The sequence below is a fragment of the Nerophis lumbriciformis genome, linkage group LG24 (genome assembly GCF_033978685.3).
Source record: "Nerophis lumbriciformis linkage group LG24, RoL_Nlum_v2.1, whole genome shotgun sequence".
In the NCBI taxonomy this organism is placed as follows: Eukaryota; Metazoa; Chordata; class Actinopteri; order Syngnathiformes; family Syngnathidae; genus Nerophis; species Nerophis lumbriciformis.
The window spans coordinates 15140780-15168334 of NC_084571.2; the positions used below are offsets into that span (position 1 = coordinate 15140780).

The 27555-nt window shown below is 38.1% G+C and overlaps 1 protein-coding gene across 1 annotated transcript in view; it reads left to right on the forward strand.

Moving 5' to 3' along the window:
* rab11fip4a (RAB11 family interacting protein 4 (class II) a) overlaps positions 1-27555 on the forward strand; it is a 60477-nt gene that overhangs the window by 13291 nt on the left and 19631 nt on the right. The window contains 9 exon segments of the mRNA XM_072915963.1: positions 242-329; positions 1779-1867; positions 3645-3763; positions 3912-4022; positions 8280-8408; positions 12993-13028; positions 18073-18169; positions 20325-20428; positions 23198-23338. Coding sequence (XP_072772064.1) covers positions 242-329; positions 1779-1867; positions 3645-3763; positions 3912-4022; positions 8280-8408; positions 12993-13028; positions 18073-18169; positions 20325-20428; positions 23198-23338 — 914 coding nt within the window.

Genomic DNA, 27555 nt, shown 5'->3' on the forward strand with positions numbered 1-27555 from the left:
GGGGGTTGGTGACGTCTCTCCCTGATAACTTTAATCTTGAATTACTCAAGAAGAAAACTGTACAATGGATAATCGAACGATAAAAAACATGTAACGATTAGGACTTTTTTAACAGAGTTTTGTGTGGGGTGAGTTACCAAACCCACGCAGTCAGTACTATAAAAAATGTTGCATTCGTAACTGAGAACATTTAATTACGTTTCCAAAGAAAAGCTTGTAATTTGTGAGGTTTGTCTTGCAGGTGAAGACTTTCATCGGCTTCCTGAATCCTTACACTCACGGGAAGCTTCATTTCAAAGACTTTTGTCGTGGTGTGTTCGCCATCAAAGGTAAGTTCGTAACTGACCGAACTTTGCTGGAATCGTTGGATGAACATGAATAAACTTTGTCTCAGTAAAATGAGTTGTTATCCAAACTGCAGAAAGTACACCCTTTGAGTGCAGCTAAAGTACAAAATACATGTTAAAAAGTGACACAATAAAATGTGTATATATATTAGGGCTGGGCGATATATATCTCGATATTTTTAGGCCATATCGCGATACACCATATATATCTCGAAATTTTGCCTTAGCCTTGAATGAACACTTGATACATATAATCACAGCAGTATGATGATTCTATGTGTCTACATTAAAACATTCTTGTTCTTACTGCATTAATATATGCTCATTTTAAACTTTCATGCAGAGAGGGAAATCACAACTAAGTCAATTTAGCAAAACTGTATTTATTAAACAGTTATTAAGCAGTGGCACAAACATTCATGTCATTTCCAAAACAGAAAGTGCAAGATTGTCAGAGACATTTTAAAACAAGCTATAAGTGCACTTTTGTGAATGATGTCACTAAGATGACATTTCAAAACAACACTAAATTAAAGTGCACTTTTTGTACAGAACGCCACTACAATAGTTTAAAACAAATAAAGCGCACTTTTTTGCATGATGTCACACAAGATATTTCAATAAGTGTCACATAAAAATGAGCTGCATATCAAATAGTATATGTCCTACGGTGTTGATGTGGAAATAGTTGCTTCGACATTTAGTTGGTGTGACACCGAACGGAGATGTTGACATGTAAAGACATATTCCCGCTTGAAGCCAAACCACTGTCAGATGATGGATCCCGAGCTGTTTTTCTTGGGAATTAATTATTCCTCCATTTGTTACCAGATTTGCACCTTTTTTCTCTCGTATTACCACTCAAACCACACCGTTAGCTGTTAGCATCACAGCTAACGTTACCATGTCGCTACCTGTCTGCTCCGTGGGAGCGTGTGACGTTGCTCACGTGACAGTATGTGACGTATGTAAGAAGGTGCGCTTGTTTTAAGTCTCTGTGAGAAGGAGAGACAGGAAAGAGTGAGAAACGCATGCAGTTTAATGCCCCGCAGCTAAAAGCAACTACGTGAGAACGTATACTCGAATATCACGATATGGTCATTTTCTATATCGCACAGAGACAAACCCGCGATATATCGAGTATATCGATATATCGCCCAGCTCTAATTTACATATATATATATATATATATATATATATATATATATATATATATATATATATATATATATATATATATATATATATATATATATATACACACACTAGTGAAAGTGTGACTTGACAATGAGAGGACCTAAAGACAACAAGACAGATTTATTTCGTCACATCAGAAGTTTTAATCACAACATACTTCAGTAGAATGAATACGTTCATTCTGAACAATTCCAGCCCTTCTTACCTTTTATTGTCCTCCGTTTGTCCTGGTAGGTTACGAAGAGATATTAAAGATGGTTTTGAGTCCTCGCAGGCTGACGTCTCAGCAAGCAGTTCTGACGGACAGTTCTTACCTGAGCCAGGTAAAGTCCTGATATCGGACTCGGTTACCCTCAAGATAAGAATACAGATTGTATTCTCATTTTAAGACTGAAGCAATCGATTCTGTCTCAGAACCAGCCAATGAGGCGGTTCAGTCTTAAATCACCGGAAGTGAGTCTTGAGTTTTGAAACAAACAATATTTGTGTACTCAATATTTTCACACTTGATTTTTAAAAATGTTGTATTTTAACAAACTGAATTTTCAAACACTTATATTTTGCCCACACATTTTTATTCAATCCAGTTTCCCGCATAAGTTCATGTAAAACAAATCAGTTCACAAAATTCAAATGCAAAAAGTTCAGTTACATAAATTCAGTGTCCAAAAAAGCTTTTGTAATAAATAGAAAAATGAACCTCCAACGTAGCATACATGCTAGCGAGGGTTGTATACCAGTACTCATATAAAGTAGTATCATGGTACTAATGAATCAAAAACGGTACTTCACTCTGTTTGAAAAGTACCGGCTCCCCATAATTTATTTTATCTTATTATTTTAACGGGCATGACGGCGCGTCTTCACGTCTTGATACTGCTGGTTTTACGAGCAGAGGAGCATGTTCGGCAGCGCGCACACACGGAGTACTTACAAACAGACACAGTGTGTACACAGAAAAGGGAGAATGGACGCATTTTGGCCTAAATACTAAAGATAAAGGTGAAGTTCTAACACTGAAACACCTTCAGGAAGAGGTGCTTTAAGACATGGCTCCCTAGCTAGCAGCTAACATCCATCCACAGTCGGCAGTGTTTTAGCTACTACTAAATCACTAATCCTCGCCTCCATGGTGACAAATAAAGTACGTTTTTTACAAGTATCACTGGAGGACGAGGAATAGCTAAACATGCTTCAATACACACCGTAGCTCACCGCCGTCACCGCTAATGACGCCTTTCCTGAATGTAAACAAATGCCATGGGTGGATCTACACCTGACATCCACTGTAATGACACCAAGTACAACAGCATATCTAGTCGATACTACTATGATAACATCGATATTTTTCATCGTCACAAAATCTTTTTTTCGTTTTTTAAAATTCATATTATGTTTATAAACTGATGAAATATGTTCCCAGACACATGAGGACTTTGAATATGACCAAAGTATGATCCTGTAACTACTTGGTATCGGATCGATACCTAAATTTGTGGTATTATCCAAAACTAATGTAAAGTATCAAACGACAGAAGAATAAATGATTATTACATTTGAACAGAAGTGTAGATAGAACATGTTAAAACAGAAAATAACCAGATATTAACAGTAAATGAACAAGTAGATTATTAATATATTGTTTACAGCTTGTCCCTCATAATGTTGACAAAATTATATGTAGATAAATGACACAATATGTTACTGCATACGTCAGCAGACTAATTAGAAGCCTTTGTTTGTTTACTTACTACTAAAAGACAAGTTGTCTAGCATGTTCACTATTTTATTTAAGGACTAAATTGCAATAATAAACATATGTTTAATGTATCCTAAGATTTTTTGTTAAAATAAAGCCAATAATGAAATTTTTTTAGTATTGAAAAGTATCTAAATACATTTTGGTACTGGTACCAGTATTGGGACAACCCTAATGCTAGCATACAAAAACCTTCTACCCGTAGTTGACTGATCCAGGGCGCTACAGCAGTAACATGTTTTTTGAAATCTTACAAAGTTAGTCTCTGACAGTAGTCGTTTGGCTCCCACAATGTTCAATTTTATAAATGCCTTTTCCTTCCTTTCATATTTTGCACACAGCCTTCCCTAGAAAACAGTGGTCATGATGAAGAAGGTGGTGGAAATGAGGTGTGTGAAATGGAAAAGTGCAGTGAAAATGACAACATGGCAGACATTCTGGAGCCGGCATGGCAGAAGTGGTCAGTTCCAGAAATAAACACAATGAAATATCTATTTCACATGTTACATACTATTACTACAGTTCAGGAAGTGATGTTCCAGCAATCATGCTGCGCTTCTTTGTTGACGTTAACCTACGTTAAAACGAGGGAAATGTTGCATCTCCAGTGAGGAGCAGTTTGAAGACTACGGGGAAGGAGACGACGTGGAGTACACTCCAAGCAGCCCGACACCTGACCAGCACAGTCAAGCTCCTTCGGGATCCTCCCACCCACCAAGGTTTGGGACTTGGAGACCAAATATGAAAATGTCATATCACGCTTAATGGATGGATGAATATGTTTACCCTCTTCAGTTTTAATTTATAAAAGTTGTAATGTTTTTTTTAATGATTAAGAAAAAAAACGTACGTTGGGTACATTGCGTTTGTTTTTTTTGACGCAAATTCACTCGTCATATTGCTTCGAGTATCGATGGATCTGTCTAAGAGAACAGAGCCTCTTTTAATGTACACAATTCAATATCTCATAAAGTAATGTGGTTATTCAAGTTAAGAGAAAACGTTGCAATGTTGACTCTAATAACAGGCGGATTTTTTCTTTAAAACGGTCATTGCTAAAAAAAAAAAAAAAAAGTAATAATGAATCAAAATCAATGTTGTTATGGGTTCAAGGCTCCAATTATTTCACATCAAGTATTCCACTTAGAATTATTTTTTGAGAATATGTATCAAATTTTGTGTTAGCCATAAAAAAAACAAGTTTTCTATGACAAAACATACAATAAGCAAAAAAAAAAAAAAAAATATATATATATATATATATATATATATATATATGTATATATATATATATATATATATATAAAAAGTCATAATTGATGAATAGATATGAAGATGATCTAAAGATTTAGGGATTAAAAGTAAAAATAATAATAATTTTGATTTATTTTAAACACTTTAATGATTGGGTCTCTTTTGTATTCCTGAGAATTCAAGTTGGAATTTGTTTTTCAAACGGTCATTGCTCCGATAATAACAAATTAAAATCAATGTTGTTATGAATTATTGACATACATTACTTCACATCAAATATTCCACTTTGAATAATTTTTTGAGAAAATATAGCATATTTTGTGTGTTTGCCATAAAAAACTGTGTTCTCTAACAAAAAAGGGCATAAAACAACATCCAAATAATAATAAAAACTGTTAATCGAGTTGATCGAGAGAGTTAAGTGTTGAAAAAAAATGCATGACTTATTTTAACACTTTGGACCTCCAAGAGTTTTAGTATTGTTTTGTTTAAAACTCATTGCTCAAATAATAGCAATGAATTAAAATCGGTGTTATGAATTATTAACCTGTTTAAAACTTAAAAAAATATTTTTGGGGAAAATATTGCATATTTTGTGTTTTTGTCACAAATACCAGGGTATACAAGTACTTGATATCGACAGTAGACCTAAAGTTGATCTCGAGATTTGAGCGTGAATGAAAAAACCCCAAAACATAATATGACTTATTTTACATACATACATACATATACATACATATATATATATATATATATATATATATATATATATATATATATATATATATATATATATATATATATATATATATATATATATATATATATATATATATATATATATATATATATATATACACACACATATGTGTCTTTATATATATTTATTTTTTATATATATGTACATATACATTTTTATGACCAAGACCCTTCTGGGCCCCCGACACCAAAATTGAGGGGAGTCCTGAAGGTTAAAAAAAATGTATACAGGTAAAAGCCAGTAAATTAGAATATTTTGAAAAACTTGATTTATTTCCGTAATTGCATTCAAAAGGTGTAACTTGTACATTATATTTATTCATTGCACACAGACTGATGCATTCAAATGTTTATTTCATTTAATTTTGATGATTTGAAGTGGCAACAAATGAAAATCCAAAATTCCGTGTGTCACAAAATTAGAATATTACTTAAGGCTAATACAAAAAAGGGATTTTTAGAAATGTTGGCCAACTGAAAAGCAGGTCAGCAGCAGGAAGCATGAAGTGCTCTAAAACTTGACCCTGGATCTCAGGAAACAGAGTGGATCGACACCAGCAGATGACATGACACCCCAAACCATCACCCAACCATGCAAATTTTGCATTTCCTTTGGAAATCGAGGTCCCAGAGTCTGGAGGAAGACAGGAGAGGCACAGGATCCACGTTGCCTGAAGTCTAGTGTAAAGTTTCCACCATCAGTGATGGTTTGGGGTGCCATGTCATCTGCTGGTGTCGGTCCACTCTGTTTCCTGAGATCCAGGGTCAACGCAGCCGTCTACCAGCAAGTTTTAGAGCACTTCATGCTTCCTGCTGCTGACCTGCTCTATGGAGATGGAGATTTCAAGTTCCAACAGGACTTGGCGCCTGCACACAGCGCAAAATCTACCCGTGCCTGGTTTACGGACCATGGTATTTCTGTTCTAAATTGGCCCGCCAACTCCCCTGACCTTAGCCCCATAGAAAATCTGTGGGGTATTGTGAAAAGGAAGATGCAGAATGCCAGACCCAAAAACGCAGAAGAGTTGAAGGCCACTATCAGAGCAACCTGGGCTCTCATAACACCTGAGCAGTGCCAGAAACTCATCGACTCCATGCCACGCCGCATTAACGCAGTAATTGAGGCAAAAGGAGCTCCAACCAAGTATTGAGTATTGTACATGCTCATATTTTTCATTTTCATACTTTTCAGTTGGCCAACATTTCTAAAAATCCCTTTTTTGTATTAGCCTTAAGTAATATTCTAATTTTGTGACACGGAATTTTGGATTTTCATTTGTTGCCACTTCAAATCATCAAAATTAAATGAAATAAACATTTGAATGCATCAGTCTGTGTGCAATGAATAAATATAATGTACAAGTTACACCTTTTGAATGCAATTACTGAAATAAATCAAGTTTTTCAAAATATTCTAATTTACTGGCTTTTACCTGTATATTGTATCAGGTTTGAACATTTGTTCGTGTGCGGCCCTCAGTGTAAAAGTTTGGACCCCCTGATTTATACAGTTGAAGAGTGTATAAAGCAGGGGTGCTCATTACGTCGATCGCGAGCTACCGGTCGATCTCGGAGGGTGTGTCAGTCGATCACCAGCCAGGCATTAAAAAAATAGTCCTAAAAATGAGCGATCATAAATCTTCACTATGACGTCACTTTCGTCACTTGATTGACATTCACGGCACCCGAGGGTCTTCTGAGATGACACTGGCTGCTGCCAGCTCATTAAAATTACCGACAGGAAGGCGAGAAACACTTTATTTCAACAGACTCTGGCGCCGTACCTGTCGTCAAAACTCCAAAGTTGCACAGTTGCACAATAAAAGCGCTACTTCATCCTGCCTGCGCTACCAAAATAAAAGTCTCAGAAAGCTGGCGTGCACAAGCTAGCAAGCTACGGAGTTTGCCGACAATGTATTTCTTGTAAAGTGTATACAAAGGAGTACGGAAGCTGGATAAATAAAATGCCAAAAACCAACCACTTTCATGTGGTATTGGACAGAAAGGAGGACTTTTTTTCTCCTCCATTCGAAAATGCGGACCTTATCAGCACCACTGTCTGATTCCAATCAATGCAAGTCATCAGAATCAGGTAATACACCAACTTATATTCTTGTCTTCATGAAAGAAAGGAATCTATATGTGTTAAACATGCTTGTATTATCTCTAAACACTTTTAACTTATTAACAATATTAACTATATGTGTTAAACATGCTTGTATTATCTTTAAACACCTTTAACTTATTAACAATATTAACTATATGTGTTAAACATGCTTGTATTATCTTTAAACACCTTTAACTTATTACCAATATTAACTATAAGTGTTAAACATGCTTGTATTATCTTTAAACACCTTTAACTTGTTAACAATATTAACTATGTGTTAAACATTCTTGTATTATCATTAAACACCTTTAATTTATTAACAATATTAACTATATGTGTTAAACATGCTTGCATTATCACTAAACATCTTTAACTTGTTAACAATATTAACTATATGTGTTAAACATGTTTGCATTATCTTTAAACACCTTTAACTTAACAATATTAACTATATGTGTTAAACATGCTTGTATTATCATTAATCACCTTTAACTTGTTAACAATATTAACTATATGTATTAAACAAACTTGTATTTTCATTAAACACCTTTAATTTATTAACAATATTAACTTTATGTGTTAAACATGCTTGTATTATCATTAAACACCTTTAACTTGTTAACAAAAACATATGTTTCATAAATAAGTAAATATAAATTATATATATGAATGAAGTAGATCCCCACGACTTGATCAATTGAAAAGTAGCTCGCCTGCAGAAAAAGTGTGAGCACCCCTGGTATAAAGATGTCATGTACTGCTTTGCACATTGTTTTGGTATAGTTGTGAATAAACTACGCCATTACTAGGACACGCCCCCAAGTCTGAATCCTTCACCATTTTGTGCCTGCAGTGGTGGACACACACCTCAGCGCCAACTGTACACAAGCGAGCTGCTGGACATTTACTGTTCCCAGTGCTGCAAGAAAGTCAATCTGCTCAATGATCTGGACGCCCACCTTCAGAACGTCAAGGCCAGCAGGTAACACTTCCTGCTCTGTGTCGTTAGCAGCTTAGCGTCTTGAAAAACCTCAGTCAGTTTATGAAAGAAATACATCTCCAAAATAATTACACAAAAATCTTGTTGCTTTGAAAGTAAAACTGAACATTATTATTACATGATTACATAAAACTACTGTGGTTGTTGGTAGTTTATGCTCTTCTAAAAGTTGTTTTTTATTTGAAAAAGGCATGGTACATGGTACAATTGTGGTGTTTTGTGAAGGCCAAGCTCGGATTAAATAGATTTTAGTTCATTTCTAAGGGCGTGGCTGATTTGAGATAAGAATGTTTTGGGTTACAAGCTCGATTGTGGATTGATTGATTGATTGATTGATTGAAACTTTTATTAGTAGATTGCACAGTGAAGTACATATTCCGTACAATTGACAGATATATACTATTTTCATAATAGAGTCATCACACAAGATAATCATCACAGTATATAAATTGAATTATTTACATTATTTACAATCCGGGGTGTGGGATATGGAGAGGGGGGGGGGTTAAGTTTGGTTGATATCAACACTTCAGTCATCAACAATTGCATGATCAGAGAAATTGACATTAGAACAGTGTAGGTCTGACTTGGTACATATGTACAGCAAGTATTGGACAAAGAGAGAGAGATAAGAAATTATAAGAAAAAGTGACTACATTTGATTGTTTACATTTGATTATTTACAATCCGAAGATTACACTCGTAAATTGAGGTTTTACTGTGCTATATAGCTATAGTCAGGGCTCGAATTTAACCGTGGCACGTGCCGCGACCGCCCTCGTCATTTGCCGTAATGCCCTAAAGAAATTGACCAGCATCTGCGGCAAGAACATTGACTTTTTACTTGTTAATGGACGAGGGATGTAACAATAAACGGTATAATGATAATTTGCGATACAATTCCCGACGGTTAGTAATACCGTCTAATTTTTTAATTAACGAAACCCCGTCATTTATTATGAGTTTTAGTTGTAACTGTACAAAAAGAGCTACAGAGCTAGACTGAAACATTAGCATGTGCTAATGCTAACACTTAGCATGTGTGCTAACGATGGCATGCTAACAGTTAGCATGTCTCACATATCAAGTGATGTGGCTGTAATTTGTATGGCGGCGGAAATAGAAAAAAGTGTAAAAATCAGATGAAAAAGTTAGCATGCTATCATTTTCATGCTAACAGTTAACAAGTGTCACATACCAAGTTATATGACTATGGGGTAAACAATTTCAAAACTAGCTCAAAAAGTTAGCATGCTAATGTTAGCATGCTAACAGTTAGCTTGTGTCACATACCAAGTTATATGATTGTAAGGTGTATAGCTGGGGAATTACAGAAAAAAGTGTAAAATTAGCTGTAAAAAAAAAAGTGAGCACTTTAATGTTAGCAAGCTAATGTTAGCATGCTTTCAGTTAGCATGTGTCACATACCAGGTTATATGACTGTAAGGTGTATGGCTGTGTAATTAGAGAAAAAAAAAGTAATGTTAGCTAAAAAGTTAGCATATTAATGTTAGTATGCTAGCATGCTAACATTAGTATGCTAGCAGTTAACAAGTGTCACATACCAAGTTATATGACTCCAGGGTAAACAATTGCAGCATCACACAGCAAGCAACACAACATATAAGTACCGTACATGCACACAGTACTACTTCGAGGGCATAATGAACAACAAATGGATGATTGAAGTGACAAACTTGCAATCCTACAATAACCTGTTTGTGGACAAGGAGACTGCAGCCATGGAAGCACATCCAATCTCTTTATTAGCTCGCGCTAACACAACACAGTAGAAAAAATTCATCAGAGCTTCCGTCACTGCCCGCAAACTGAGTCTTGTCATGATCCGTGGTCCGGATCATGTTTAGTAGTTTAGTTATGTTTGTTTTTTGGACGCTTTTTAGTTCCTGGTTGTTCAGTTCCTTGTTTTGTTTTGGTTGTCATGGTCACTCATTGTGTTCACCCACCTGTCTCTGATTCGTGCTTGACCGCTCACCTGCTTCCCGAGCGCTAATCAGAGGCATTATTTAAGTTGCCTTTGCCAGTCACTCGTTCTGCCTTCGTTGTCTTTATGTCACACCGGTTTATGTCTTGCTCTGACCAAGTAAGTTTCCCTGTCCATGCCCTAGCTTCTGCTAAAGATTAGCTTTACTTGTGTTTTAGGCACGCTTGCCTTTTTGTTGTTGTATTGTTTGTGTTTGTGGTAGTGCGTGATTTATGTTAATAAATCCTAGCCTACCTTCACGCTGTCGTCCGGAGCCGTCTCTTGCGATGGAAGAACAACCCCGCAGCAAGCTGCGACCCCCACGTGACAGAACGAAGGCAGCTGACGTTCTTCCGCAGACCGGCCACGAGGAGGTGATGGAGACGCGTTGGCGAAGATGGAGGCCAGCCAGACAGGCTTCTTTTCGCCAGCATTGTTCCCCCAAAATCCTCCCCCGGACAACAAGATTCCCCAACCAGCCCAGTCTTCCTCGCCGCCGCAGGAGACCCGTGTTGATGACGTCATCCCGCCCACGAGTGATGACGTCAGAGACAAAGACTTTTTTTTTTTAGATTCTATTTACGCCCTCTGTCAGCCGCCCACCAAGGACTTTGTTTAAAAAAATAATCATTTTGAGAATTTTTTTTCTAAATTTAGATTTTTTCAGACCCAGTCGAAAGTGGGGGTGGTGAATAGATTTTCTGGACAATTTAATGGGGAGGATTCTGCCCCCCTCCTGACCTCCCTCCACCCACCCCAAAAAGCGGTTCCAGACTGCGGGGAGTGCGTCTGGTATGGGGGGGGCTGGGGCCAGGAGCTGTGCTGGTTGGGTGACTCAGATGCACCCAACCAGGCAGCAACCTCCAGCCCGTCCTCCATCACCAGTCCGTCGGCATGTCAAGCCGCAACCCCCAGCTAGACCGCCTCCGCCATGCTCATGGCTAACCTCAGCCCGGGTGGGCCTGCAGACGCCACCATCATCTCCGGTGGGCCTGCAGACGCCACCATCATCTCCGGTGGGCTTGCAGACGCCACCATCATCTCCGGTGGGCTTGCAGACGCCACCATCATCTCCGGTGGGCTTGCAGACGCCACCATCATCTCCGGTGGGCCTGCAAACGCCACCATCATCTCCGGTGGGCATGCAAACGCCACCATCTCCAGTTCCTGTTCCTCGGCTAGCACCTGTTTCTGTTCCTCGGCTAGCACCTGCTCCAGTTCCTGCATCTCGGCTGACACCTGTTCCTGCTCCTCGGTTGACACCTGTTCCTGCTCCTCGGTTGATACCTGTTCCTGCTCCTCGATTGACACCTGTTCCTGCACCTCGGCTGACATGCCAAGCTTCGCCGCCTGTACCTGCCCCACCGCCAAGTCCTCCCTCCGCCCTCCTGTGACTTTTGACCCTGCTTGTATTTTGTTTGTAGGACATCTAGAATCTGTCCTTAAGGGGGGGTCTGTCATGATCCGTGGTCCAGATCATGTTTAGTTTAGTTATGTTTGTTTTTTGGACGCTTTTTAGTTCCTGGTTGTTCACTTCCTTGTTTTGTTTTGGTTGTCATGGTCACTCATTGTGTTCACCTGTCTCTGATTAGTGCTTGACCGCTCACCTGCTTCCCGAGCGCTAATCAGAGGCATTATTTAAGTTGCCTTTGCCAGTCACTCGTTCTGCCTTCGTTGTCTTTATGTCACACCGGTTTATGTCTTGCTCTGACCAAGTAAGTTTCCCTGTCAATGCCCTAGCTTCTGCTAAAGATTAGCTTTACTTGTGTTTTAGGCACACTTACCTTTTTTTTTGTTGTATTGTTTATGTTTGTGGTAGTGCGTGATTTATGTTAATAAATCCTAGCCTACCTTCACGCTGTCGTCCGGAGCCATCTCTTGCGATGGAAGAACAACCCCGCAGCAAGCTGCGACCCCCACATGACAAGTCTGAGCTAACTATTACAGCTGAGCTACTGCTGCTCTGTCTGGGCGCTGACATCACATGTCACTTAGCAACAAGCCCCGCCTTTTAAAGGCACACACACACACACACACACACACACACACACACTCTGCTCTCATAAAACATCTCAACTGCATATGCCAGATATTAGTTGTTTTTTTTAAGTAACGCACATGTTACTTCTACTTCGTAATTAATTATATAATTATTATAAAATTTGTTAGAGTAATTCCATGAGTAATTCCATTACTTAAAAAAAATAACTATAATTATTTACTTTTTTTAAATTAATTTTGAGTGGGGTTAGCATAGCAGGTTAGCTACAGCCACCTCAAGCTCCGTTAGCATATATATATATATATATATATATATATATATATATATATATGTTTGGTCAGATCTAAAGTCTTAGACTTAGCTTGGTCACATCTAAAGTCTTAGACAGATTGGTCACATCTAAAGTCTTAGACTTAGATTGGTCAGATCTAAAGTCTTAGACTTAGACTGGTCAGATCTAATCTAGCGGCTGGTGCCAAAACCCCAAGTATTTATCCTCCAAAAACCATTCAAATCCTTAGAAAGTGTAGAGCTTTAAAATAAAACTAATTGTTCCTTTTTTTCTTGTCTTGTGTTTCAGCCCAAACAGGAAGATAACCAGCACAGCATTTGGACGGTGAGTCTCCCATTTTCATTTGTTGTATTTTAGGGCTGTTAAACATGCTAGCTGAATAGAAATGTAAAAAAACCTTAAAATATTAAATATAGTTGATTTTCCTGGGACAACTTTAGAGACACTTCTTAGCTTGCTTAAAGGAAGTTGCTCCTTGTGTTGCCCAATGTGTGTTTGTTGTGCGGCCATTGTTGCGTTTGCATCGATATTGTGGTTGGTGTCTAGTGGGATTCAGGATCGGCATAACATATTTATTGAACTACCACTCAGCCAAAATATCAATGCAACACTTTTGTTTTTGTTCCCATTTTTCATGATAAAAATGACTATATACTCGGGCTGGGCGATATGGCCTTTTATTAATATCTAAATATTTTTAGGCCATGTCACGATACACGATATATATCTCGATATTTTGCCTTAGCCTTGAATGAACACTTGATGCATATAATCACACCAGTATCAGATGATTCTATGTGTCTACATCAAAACATTCTTGTTCATACTGCATTAATATATGCTCATTTTAAACTTTCATGCAGAGAGGGAAAGCACAACTAAGTCAATTTACCAAAACTGTATTTATTAAACAGTTATTAAGCAGTGGCACAAACATTCATGTCATTTCAAAACAGAAAGTGCAAGATTGTCAGAGACATTTTAAAACAAGCTATTAGTACACTTTTGTGCATGATGCCACTAAGATGACATATCAAAACAACACTAAATTAAAGTGCACTTTTTGTACAGAATGCCACTACAATATTTTAAAACAAATAAAGTGCACTTTTGTGCATGATGTCACACAAGATATTTGAAAAACTCATATAAAAATTAGCTGCATAATAGGAAATCAAATGGTGTGAATGTCCTTCGCTATGTGGTAGGTTACTGCGGACGTTATCTCCTTCTGTTGTTGACTATTTTTTGTTGATCTGGAAATGGAAGACGCCAGGCTCAATTGGGTCAGTGCTGGTTGATTCGGCATTTTGTTGGTGTGGCACCGGCCGAGATGTTGACATGCGGAGTTTGAAGCACTCTTCATTCTCGAGCGGGTGACTTTTCAAATTATGGTGCAAATTAGTAGTGCTGCTACTTTTTGTAGCAACGCTTTTGCCACATACTTGACATATTACGATTGTCTGTTCAACATATTCCCGCTTGAAGCCAAACCACCGCCAGACGATGGACCCCGTGTTGTTTTTCTTGGGAATTAATTATTCTTCCTCCATTGTTACCAGATTGGCACCTTCTCTCTCTCGTATTACCACTCGCACCGCTCCACTAGCACCACAGCTAATGTTAGCCATGCTGCTACCTCTCTGCTCGGCGAAAGCGTATGACGTTGCACGCGCGACAGTATGTGACGTATGTAAGAAAGTGCACTTCTTTTATGTCTCTGTGAAAAGGAGAGACAAGAAAGAGTGAGACACGCCTGTAGTGTAATGCCCGCAGCTAAAAGCAACTGCGTGAGAACATATACTCGAATACTCACGATATAGTAATTTTCTACATCGCACAGAGACAAACCCGGGATATATCGAGTATATTCGATATATTGCCCAGCCCTACTATATACACAAAAGACCTGGTGGGATGGATTATCTTGGCAAAGAAGAAATGCTCACTAACACAGATTTGTGGACAATATATGAGAGGAATAGGTCTTTTGTGTGTATAGTCAAAGTTTTACATCTTTGAGTTCAACTCGTGAAAAATGGGAGCAAAAACAAAAGTGTTGCCTTCATATTTTTGTTCAGTATAGATGAAGAAATGTCTGTTGAAATTGTGTTGGAACGCTGAAACTGAACTGAAATATTAAAATAGTGTAAAAGTTAAAAATGGTTGGAGAGTTGAAGAGCAGAAGCTGTACTAAAATGTACTATGAACCTTGAAATTCTAAATGTCGGTATAGTTAAAAGAGTAAGCAGACTTCAAGAGGTGACAAAGTAACATAATCTATGATTTCTAGCTCCAAATATATAACGCTAGCATTAAAAGTTAGCATGCTTACAGGGGAACAGCTAGCATACTTCTAACATGGCGCCAAGTAACACAATTTGTAATATTAACTTAAAACGCACAAAATGTGCTAGCATTTTAACATTTTATGCTAACTTTAGCATTGGAACAGCTAGCATACGTCTAAGATTGCGGCAATAAATTAAATCCATAATTTTAAGATGAAAACTGTCAAAATGACCGAACCCTAACATGTAAGTTGATCCTGACACTTTTACTATTTCTGATATTATTGACTTGTCTTTGTTTACAAAACACATTGCAGTGTTTCCCCCAGAACATCTGTTAGTTAAGGTGGTGACTCTCCAGGGGGAGGGGACCGGGGAAGGAGGTGGGTGGGTGTAAGGTACATTGTAACTCGGCCTGTCGCCATCACGTCTCCACCTCATTGCTGCCACCACAGCCTGGGGGGCAATGGACTACAGACTGCGGTAAAGTAGGCCGGTTTCGTCGCGTGAAGAAGCCTACAACTTTTGGTTGTGTTTTCCGCTCCATTTGCTGAATGGCGATATATGATATACATCTCGATATTTTTTCCGTAAAGTAAAAACAAAACAGTCCTAGTTACCTGAGATACTAAGTACGTCATTATTATGACTTAGTAATTTACTAAGTCAAAAATAATGACAAAATAATGGCTTACTAAGTCAAATTAATGACTTACTGTAAGTAAGCGTTTGCAATTAGCGTTTGAAAAAAAGAGTTAAAAGTGGGGCCACATGCTGACATATGTTCAACTCATCATGCTTAATTTATTACAGCATTTGGGTAGCCTGTAGTTGATTTTTATTATGTAAATGTTATATTTTTATCAACATGTGATAGCAGGGACCCTGCCATTCCAAACTAAGCTGCTACATTACTAATGATTAATGTAACTATAGCTGAAAAAATAGTACAATAGCAATAGGAGAGACTATTCATCCCTGAACACCATGGAGTTCATGTAGGCCTTATGATGCAGTTGCATTATTATATCAACTATCAGAGACAGCTTCAGGAAACTCTTCATTTAACATAATGTCCTTTTTTGCTGATTCATCACAGAAAACGGTAGTGAAATAACTTAGTTGTTAACTGTAGGTCAATAATGTTTGTCTTTCTCTCAGACAGACAGGGCTTTGCTGTCCGTAACGCACACACACACCGCACGGTGAGCTAACGTTACGCTAAAAGCTAATTAGCCTTCACCTCAAGGACTGCAAGCGAGCTGAGCTGCCGCTTATGTTTGTAGAACGCCAACGGTCTCATAGTGATGTTACTAGTAGTTGACTTGGAAGTGTTTATTATAATTTGGGGAGAGTCCGCTGCATTATGCTTACCTGCTAAACACCTTTCTGCTCACTCCACCGTCTCTCCTCTCTGCCTGCCTGAGCACTGACTACATGCGCTCTGAATACACACTGCTGATTGGCTGTTACCGCTCTGCATGTAACCAAACAGATGGTTCTGTGGGTAGGACAATGCTGGGTGCTGCAGAGACGTACTGGCAGAGGCAGGACCAAGCGGAGCAGCTTGTTAAGACTTTACTTTAGGCGGTGGCTCTTTGTTGTTAAGGCGGCCGCCTTAACAACAAAGCGCTGCGGGAAACCCTGCATTGGTACTTTTAAAACAGTTCACACAGCACATTATACTGCATTTAATTTTGTAGTAGTAGTAGTTGCTACTTCCTTGTTCATTTACTGAATCTGGTCAACTTCCTTTGTTTGCACTTTATCCAATATCGCATGCAAGTGATGTCGGGGCCACATCGGAGCCACTTTGGAGCCACATTGAAGCCACTTTTACTTGCAGTGTAAACAGTCTGATTTAGAAAAAATCTGATTTGGGCCACTTTGTACTGCAGTGAAAACGTAGTCTCGAACACCACGCCGAATACAGGATCTGAAAAAGGTACAACATGAAAAACATTTATTCTTAAAGGAGAACTGCACTTTTTAAGGGGGGAATGCTGTCTATCATTCACAATCCTTATGTAAGACTATATGTTTACTTTTTGTATGCATTCTAATTTGTAAATAAATGCAAGCAAGAGTCAGTTAACAATGGAGTCGAAGGGATTTGCTCTATTTTGTCTATAAAGCGCTCTAAAAACATCCAAAAACCTCCATCAATGTTTTGTATACGCGTTGTAACTATAGATGTAGTATCTAGTAACATTCATAATAACATGTAGTATTTGCATATTTTCATCATTTGAAGCATACGGCGGCGTATTAATTTCAAAGACGCATCACAACATTCACTTTCCCTTCAAAAACAACACGACTAATCATGGCAGACCTGATGAGAGACAACAAAGACTACTTTGGGACAAATGATGATCCAGAAACTTCTATTTCTGAGTATGAATATAAGGAGGATGATCTACAAGTTTTAGAAGCTGTGTGCTAAACAGATGCAGCTTTAGTGTCAAACACTAAGCATCATGTAGCAGTATTTCTAAGTGCTAAACAAGATATACAAACATAATAAAACAATCACTTATTGTACAGCGTTTGCTCTCACTGGGATAAAGACTGATGGGATGTTCATATGTTCCTCTTTACATCAACAATTAATCATAATACTCACAAAGGGTTAAAACATGGGCGCATTTTCTTTCTCTGGGTCTAAGTTGGATGTCAAAGTTAACCAACTTGTGGGTCTATGTCCACAACCTTCTACTATCCAGGTGAGATTTATCATCTAGAATTAACTTTCACCAACTCAGAGGCGATGCAGCAGCTCAATATGTTAACATGGCGCCACTAAAAGTAATTCCTCTGTGAGCACATATAATAACTATATTGCTAATACTTGTTAATATTCAGGTCACAACATGTAAATAGAGGATTAGTGGTGCTTTTCGGATGTTTTTTAAAGAACTTTATGGACACAATAGTGTACTCCCTTCAGCTGACGTGTTAGCCACCTTGTACTTTATGTGTTAGAATGCATAAAAAAAGAAAAACATAAGATAAGACATTAAGATGATTTTTTTTTACATAAGAATGACTCATTTTCCTGTCTTGTTGTCTTGCAGTCAGCTGTTCCAGGCCAACCACAGCGTGTTGGATTGCAGTCAGGGAAGCACCGAAGATCTGTTAGCCGACAACTGTGATCTCAACATCACTCACAAGGTATTAACTCATTCAAAGCTTCTTGAAAAGTTTGTATTATGCATTGCGGAAATTCAGTTGAAAAAGTTTAAAATACTAAAAGCAAAGAAAAGTGCTCATTTTCAAAATGGCTGAAACAAATAAAATGTTGTGAAGGTACATATTTTGGGTGCCCAAACTTTTTCACAGACTGAATAATTAAAGAATGCTTTGTAGTTTTCACCTTCAAAACAATTACAATATATAATTTTTTTTTCAAAGAACTAGAAAATACGTTTTCGGTAGAAATTTCATGTGAATGCTGAAGAGCCAAAGCCGAACTGAAATGCTAACAATTAGCATGCTGGCCAGATAACATCAAGTAATTAAAAATATAAGCAAAAAGAGCTAGCATGCAGTACTATTAGCAATAGTGGAATACTAAAACATATGACACTGAGGTGCATACCTGTTAAATTAGCGAAAATACAGTCTAAAAAGCTAACTGTAACACCGTCAAGTACCAAAATATGTTACTGAAACCTGAAAATGTGTTGAAAATGCATTAACATTAGCATGCATCAAGTACCAAAATATGACTGAGGTGTGTACCTACAAAATCAAGCACAAAAAAAAGCCAGCGTACTAACTTTAGCATGCTAATAGGTATCATTCATCAAGTAACAAAATATTTGACGCTGAGGTATATACCTGCAGAATTAGCAAAAAAGCTAGCATGCTAACAGTACTATGCTAGCAATAACATACAATTAGCATTAGTGGAATACTAAAACATATGACACTAAGGTGCATACCTGTTAAATTAGCGAAAGACCTAGTGAGCAAAGTTAATGTTCAATCGTCCAGTTTGTGGAGTCAGGAGAAAAGAAGGAAGTGAAACATGTCATGCAGACTATTCATCAGCTTCTCCATATTTTCATGGATTAATGTCTGCTGTGTGGATGTTGTTTTGGCGCTGAGGCCGATTTCTGCTTCGGAGAGGCGCCGTGCAAAGGCTGCTACATGGTGGAACATGTTTTTAGTGGTTTACTTTTCTGGTCAGGGGCACTTTATCTTCTTGGCCTTCATCTTCTCACTCATGTTCTTAGTTCCACTGGTCGGAGGGAGGAAGGATTGTGTCGATCTTTGGACAATTACTACCAGTGGAAAAATTGCTCGTAACTCAAATGATGAACCTTGTAGCATAACAAAAAGCCGAGCGACAGATCGGATCTGAAAATACTCTCTTAGAACAGAGTAATCGTTCTTAATTCAGAAGGTTACCAGACGCTGGTGTTTTTATGTTGCCTTCAAGGACCGCTGAACAGAGTAGGACGCCATAATGCCTGCCAGAAATAATAATGGATTCGATTTTTTACGCACTTTTCATTTAAATAATTTATAGTGCTACAGTACTAAACAATATTGAAAACAATAAAAGCTTAGCCATTAAAACTGATAAAATACTGAAACACCATCAGTGGAAAAATAGTGAGTTTTCTAACAGTGCGTCTATTTATTTTAGTTATTACAAAAAATCACTTGGTCTAAAGATTTATGTATAAATACTTTTTGAGTACATTCAACAATACCACGATGATAACGATAACCGTGATATGACATTTTCATATCGTTATCAATATTTGGATGGATCCTTACATTATGTTTCTTTCAAGTTGTAAATCTTAGATTTCAGTGTCACAGTGAAATATGCATCGTTGTTTTAATAAAATGGTGTTATTGCTAGCAAGCTAACTTAGGCATGCTAACTTTTTCATCTAATTTTACACTTTTTTCTCTATTTCCGCAGCCATATAACTTGATATGTGAGACATGCTATCTGTTAGCATGCCATTGTTAGCACACATGTTAAGTGTTAGCATTTTAATGTGCGCATGTTTTAGTCTAGCGCTGTAACTCGTTTTGTACAGTTACACCTAAAACTCACGGATTCGGACACTCGGAACCATCTTCAAAGTACGGCGGCTTCCGACGACCCCGGGCCAGAGATCTAGGGTACAGATAGCAGGCCCATCAAAATTTCCGCGGGAATTTTTTTGTATCGTTCTCTTGCTTATTCTTAATAATCGCACTTACTTTTAGAATTTACGACATATCTTTTGAAGATGATCATATTTGGTACAAGTTAGCACATCTAACTATATATATATATTGATCAAGTAACTGTCTCTTTCAGGTGAGTTATCTGGAGAAGAAGGTGACAGAGCTGGAGAGCGACAGTCTGGCCAATGCATACCTTAAATCTAAACTCAAACAAGAAAACACCAGACTTGTTCATAGGTAAGTTTTTAATAGCACTGTGGCCCATTGATTCTGTGCAGAAAACACAACAGAAAAGGATGACGTTTCTACATTGCAAACTTAAACACAATCCACACATCTGGAAGCAAATTATTTTTAAAGAAAAATCTGGCTAATTCTTAGCCCTTGATGCACAAGACCAGTCTTCCCCTCAGTGAATAAAACACACTGGTCACTCCCAAGTTCTTTTGGATGACATATATGTTGAGTAAAAAGGACCACCGAGACAGAATAGTACTTGGCCAGGTTTTACTAAAGCTTTAGGAGACCAACCCTTACAACGCAACAACAGCGAGGTCTAAAAGTAAGACAAAAGAAGTTAACTCTTATAGTGAGAAGGCAGTGTGTGCCCCCCCCCCTCCCCCCCTTACAGAGAGGGATGCACCTGCTGATAAGTGGGACCGTGTCCTTCACGGAACGGAACTGAATCAAACCTCCCTTTTGAAGAGTGATTTATCATGTTTGTGCAAGTCGCTCGAGGACCAAATATGGAAATCAACAAGAGATAATAAGGCAACAGAAGTATACCGCCGCACAAACATCTCCAGAGCGGAAAAGTACCAATAGCGTGATCACACAATAAAATGTTATACTGAAGCATCAAATTATATCAAAAATATATGCATTCTCCACACCCTCTAATGATTTTTTTGAAGCGTGGCACGATTACACTTACTTCCACACAGTAAATGAAGTAGATTGAGAGATACGTATATGGATTTAAAATGTGGACTTTTAGTTGCCACTAACAAGCTAAGCTCACTGACACCAACCACCAAACACATTAATATAACACATAACACAACAACATAAAGCCATAACATAACCTGAAGCCATAACAACCTGAAGCCAAAACACATTAATATATATTACACGACAACATAAAGCCAAAACACATTAATATAACACGAAAACATGAAACCAAAACACATTAATATAACACGACTGTCACGCGTGGGTTATGCAGCTTGCTGCGGTTCGTTCTCTCAATGCAAAAGACGGCTCCGGACGAAGGCGTAAAGGTAGGCTTGGATTTATTAACATAAATCACTCAACTACCAAAAACACAAACAACACAACAAAAAAGGCAAGCGTGCGTAAAACACATGGAGCTACTATTTAGCAGAAGCTATGGCATGGACAAGGAAACTTACTTGGTCAAAACGTGACGCAAACAATGTGACATAAACAGTGAAGCCAGGCCGACTGACTGGCAAAGCCAACTTAAATAATGCCTCTGATTAGTGCTCGGGAAGCAGGTGAGCGGGCGAGCACTAATCAGAGACAGGTGAACACAATAAGTCGCCATGGTGATAAAAGCAAACAAGGAAGCCTAAACGGGAACTAAAGAAGTCCAAAACTAACAGAACATAACTAAACAAAACATGATCCGGACTACGGATCATGACAACGACAACATGAAACCAAAACATATTAATATAACACGACAACATTAAGCCATAACACAATACAAAGACAACAAAACAGCATAAAGCCATTGCACGATACTACAAAGACACAACGGAAGTGACAGCGGACAGGTTTTGGCGACTCACCGACTTCCTTGGACGGAAAGTAGAAAAATGTGACCACTTTTTAGTCATGAATAATGTGTTTTACTTTGTCAATAATACAAAATACAACGTTCAGGAAGTTGGTATGTTGCCGTTACTTGCTTTGCTGTCATGGCTGTTGTGTCCATTGCCTCCTTCGTGTTGTGGTTTTATATTATGGTGTTGTGTTATTTGTTGTGCTGTCGCTGAAAGTTGTTGTAGTTTATGATATTGTCTTGTGGCATTTGCATTTGTTGTCACCTTTTCTCGGCCACCGTAGCTATCCGCCATTTTTGTTTTGATGACTGATGGCAATAATGTCACAGGTGGGCATTTAAAGTTAAAGTTAAAAAGTTAAAAGTTAACTTATATATATATATATATATATATATATATATATATATATATATATATATATATATATATATATATATATATGACTAGAATAAAGTTTAACGTCCTTATCATTAAAAGTGTTAAACTTCATATAAGATATGTGTAATTGTTGTGTTACAGATGTGTAACTGTTGTTACATGATGTGTAATTATTGTTACAGATGTATAACTGGTCTGTTACAAGGTGCATTATGTGTAATTGTTGTGTTACAGACGTGTAACTGTTACATGATGTGTAATTATTGTTACAGATGTATAACTGGTCTGTTACAAGGTGCATGATGTGTAATTGTTGTGTTACAGATGTGTAACTGTTGTTACATGATGTGTAACTGTTGTTACATATGTGTAACTGTTACAAATGTGTAATTGTTGTGTTACATGTGTGTAACTGTTGTTATATGATGTGTAACTGTTGTTACATGTGTAATTGTTGTGTTACATATGTGTAACTGTTACATGATGTGTAATTGTTGCAGATGTGTAACTGGTCTGTTACAAGGTGCATGATGTGTAATTGTTGTGTTACAGATATGAAATTGTTGTTACAGAGTATATGATGTGAAATGGTTGTTACAAATGTGTAATTGTTGTTACAGAGTATATGATGTGAAATGGTTGTGTTACAAATGTGTAATTGTTCTTACAGAGTATATGATGTGAAATTGTTGTTACAAATGTGTAATTGTTGTTACAGAGTATATGATGTGAAATTGTGGTGTTACAGATGTGTAATTGTTGTTACAGAGTATATGATGTGAAATTGTTGTGTAACAGATGTGTAACTGTTGTGTTACAGGGTGCATGAACTAGAGGAGCTTACGAAGGATGTGGAGGCCAAAGCAGATGAGAGTCTGGAGGAAGAGACTAAGAGACACTCAGATGTTTACTACAAGATGGAGGGCGAGAGAAACACAGAGATAGACTTCCTGTGTAACAGGTAAGATATGGCTGAATGGTATCAATATTTAGGTTGGTATCAATACTAGATTTTGTTGCACTTGCATCTTCTGTACATCCAGCAAATTATTCTCTCTCTCTCTCTCTCTCTCTCTCTCTCTCTCTCTCTCTCTCTCTCTCTCTCTCTCTCTCTCTCTCGTCATTTGCATCATTTCAGCATTTTAATCATTTACGTCACGTCCATCATTTTGTCATCGTCATCATCCACACCATTTGGATCACCTGTGTCGTGTACCTGAAAGACCTTCAGTGTCTTGCACGCCTTGGAGTCCACCCCTGAAAGTAAGGTCATGTTTCTTCCTCATATGAGCCTCCAAAATGTGTATTTGTTCCACCTCACGCGTCATCAATGTCAGTAACTTCCTGCAATTTAGAACTCTTATGCCATAGTAACTAATAATAACATTTTTTTATTTGAATACAATCTTTACACTTGACAAAAAAGTAAGGCATATGATTGCCGCAGAAACGTAACTGCTAACGGAATCACAGAAGGGAATCTGATGTTAAACGCTGAATATCGGGGAGTTGACATAAATGTGAGTGAAATTATGTCATTGTGCGGAGAAAGAACATTTGTTTGGGGAAGTAATGTGTCGGGTACCGCTCATTCATCCTCAAAACACGTCCTGAACTAAACAATGTGAAGACAGCCACTTGAAAGTAGGAAGCTAGAGCTAGCAAGAACAATCCACCCGCAACACATCTCATCTGCTTGTGTTGTTGTTAACGACATCATAGATGTAACATCAATGTACAAACAATCATACACACAACTAGGGGTGTAACGGTATGTGTATTTGTATTGAACCGTTTCGGTATGGGGGTTCGGTTCGAAGGTGTACCGAACGAGTTTCCACACGAACATATAAAGTAGCCGCCTAAGCTAAAGTCTTAACAAGCTGCTCCGCTTCCTTCTGCCTGTCTCTGTCAGAACTCTACACAGCACCCAGCATTGTCCCACCCACACAACCATCTGATTGGTTACAAACAGAGCGGTAACAGCCAATCAGCAGTGCGTATTCAGAGCGGTAACAGCCAATCAGCAGTGCGTATTCAGAGCGCATGTAGTCAGTGCTTAGCATTTAGCAGGTAAGCATCAGGCGGCGGACTCTCCCCAAATTATAATAAACACCTCCCAGTCAACTACTAGTAACATCACTATGAGCCAGTTGACGTTCTAGAAACATAAACGGCAGCTTCAGCTCGCTCGCAGTCCTGGCTTGAGGTGAAGGCTAATTCGCTTTTAGCGTAACGTTAGCTCATTTTGCGGTGTGTGTGTGTGTGTGTGTCACGGACAGCAAAGCCCTGTCTGTCTGTTATTTCACTTTACCTTTTTCTGTGTTGATTGAGCTGTGTTGAAGCAGCAAAAAATGATATTATGTTAAATGAAGAGTTTCTGTCTCTGATAGTTGATATTATAATGTAACTGCATCATAAAGCCTACATGAACTCCATGGTGTTCAGGGATGAATAGTCTCTCCTATTGCTATTGTACTATTTTTTCAGCTATAGTTACATTAATTATTAGTAATGTAGCAGCCTAGTTTTGAATGGCAGGGTCCCTGCTATCACATGTTGATAAAAATATAACATTTACATAATAAAAATCAACTACAGGCTTCCCAAATGCTGTAATAAATTAAGCATGATGAGTTGACTTGAAACGGTTTAATGTTGCACTTTTTATATGTAGAAGAAAAGTTTTGTCATTTTATTTAATCTGAGCAACAACTTGAGGCAGTTTAATGTTGATTAACGTGGGCAGAATTATTATAGTGTTCCTAATGTTAAAAGGATAAAGCCATTGTTTAAAAATTTGGTAAATAAATAACCAAAAAAATTTATATTTTGTTGTTTTCTTACTGTACCGAAAATTAACCGAACCGTGACCTCTAAACCGAGGTACGTACCGAACCGAAATTTTTGTGTACCGTTACACCCCTACACACAACACATCTCATCTGTTGTGTTGTTGTGAACGACATCATGGATGTAACATCAATGTACAAACAATCGTACACACAACACACCTCGTCTGTTGTGTTGTTGTGAACGACATCATGGATGTAACATCAATGTACAAACATTCATACACACACACACACACAACACATCTCAACTGCTTGTGTTGTTGTGAATGACATCATGGATGTAAGAACAATGTACAAACAGGACAGCAGTAGCAACTTGAGAGGCTCTATTTTATTTTCTTACACCAACAACACATCTCATCTGCTTGTGTTGTTGTAAACGACATCATGGATGTAATATCAATGTACAAACAATCATACACACACACAACACATCTCATCTGCTTGTGTTGTTGTGAATGACATCATGGATGTAAGAACAATGTACAAACAGGACAGCAGACCCTTCATAACAACATCCGGTCTGACTGCGCTAATAAAATAAAGGTTTCAAGAAAGTACTTGACGCAAGCATAATGTACTTAAAACACGTATTGATACAATCTACAAAATGATTAGGCTATGTGTAACCTGTATGTTACTTCAATAAAGCACTGTACAAGTACTAAATAAAACAGTGAATGATATGTCTGGGCTAGATCAGAAGAAACTAAATTCAGCTCTAGGAATGGAGAGTAATAAAGACTGAACACAGGATTTATGTTTAAGTGTTACCAAATTATATTAAAGAATAATAGGAAAAATAACAAACATTAAACATGTAAATTCAAATGGCCATTAACATATACATAAATTCACACAACGTTCAGTTATTTACAACATCAGTATACGTGATTTAGTCCTTGTTTTTTACCAACGATGGTATGAGCGCAACACAAATTCATAGTACATTAAACAGCCCCGCAAAGTCCACGTTGTGGTGGCAGTGTCCAGAGGGGTTTTAGTGAAGGGACGGGGGAAAAGTGAAGGTTCAGGAGGACCGCAATGAACTTGTTGCGTTTTGGCAAAAAAGAAGGGAAAACAGAGGGCGGCTGCTAAGAAGCCTCCTACCAGCCCGGGGTTCAGTTGGGTAGATTCAGTTCAAGTAGTTCGGTTCCAGGCATAAAGCTTCAGACTCTAGTTCAGGGGCTCTAAGCTCGCCATCCAACCTGGCCTGTAAAAAAGGGCAGGACCAGTCAAATTTCCAGTGCGCACACAAAAAATACATTCAAATACTAAATAATACTACTGTATTCAAATAGCAAAGTATATTCCTTAATATTGTACAATAAATAATTCATACATCCAATTAGAATAAATATAATAATTGTTATATCAAAATATTCATTACTCTAAAAAGGTATCAAAATGTAAACACTGCATCCACAAATAGAGTGCTAGCAGACACAGTGGTTGACTGGACTGCTTCATAAAGTGCCTTGGATGCATAGCACTGATAACTATCAAAGCTAGTATGACAACACAAGAACAATAAGACAATTGTTGACAGTAATAACATTTCATTCATTGGGTTTAACTATATTCAGAGAAACCGGGCGTATAAGTAGATGCTAACAGCTCCATTCAAAACGAATGCAGCGGCTAGGCTACACAAATGCAACTTACCAATTCCGCAGATAAATCACTCTCAAACACTCCCGCGGACGACCCACGGCTCCGGTAGTCGGCTCCTACAGTTCGACATCATTACATTTCAGTTTAGAAGGCTGATTTAATAATTAAAGCGTAAAACCGAGTCACATACCTGCAGCAACCTCACAGTGTGTCCCTCTCGCTCTCACCGGTAGCAGCCGACTTCCGGGTTTTATGCTCGTCTGACAGCCGCGTTAAGTCACGTGACCGCGTGACGTAATGACGCACGCAAGTCACGTGACCGCGTGACGTAATGATGCACGCAAGAACAGCTTAGACGACGAAAAATAAATAGAAAGGATATTTAAATGGGGTTTTGTCACCCGGGTTACATCCTCCCCCCTTTAGATCATGCAACTCCTGATGCATGCTAAACGTCGCGAACATCCGATTTCAAAAGGTTGTTTGCTGCATAGGTAGTGAATGCTTCGTCATAGGCATTGACTAAACCATGAAATAACGTTTGAACAACGGAAATGAGAGGATTACCTAACGCCGCATATTGAAGGCGATTAGGAGGTTGACGCTGACGACTAGGATGACTGATCACAGGCGTGGTTTCAACAACACGATCAGGCAAGTTCGCAGCTTCAGGTGGTAATTCTGCTGGACTGAGCAACGGCTCGGTTTG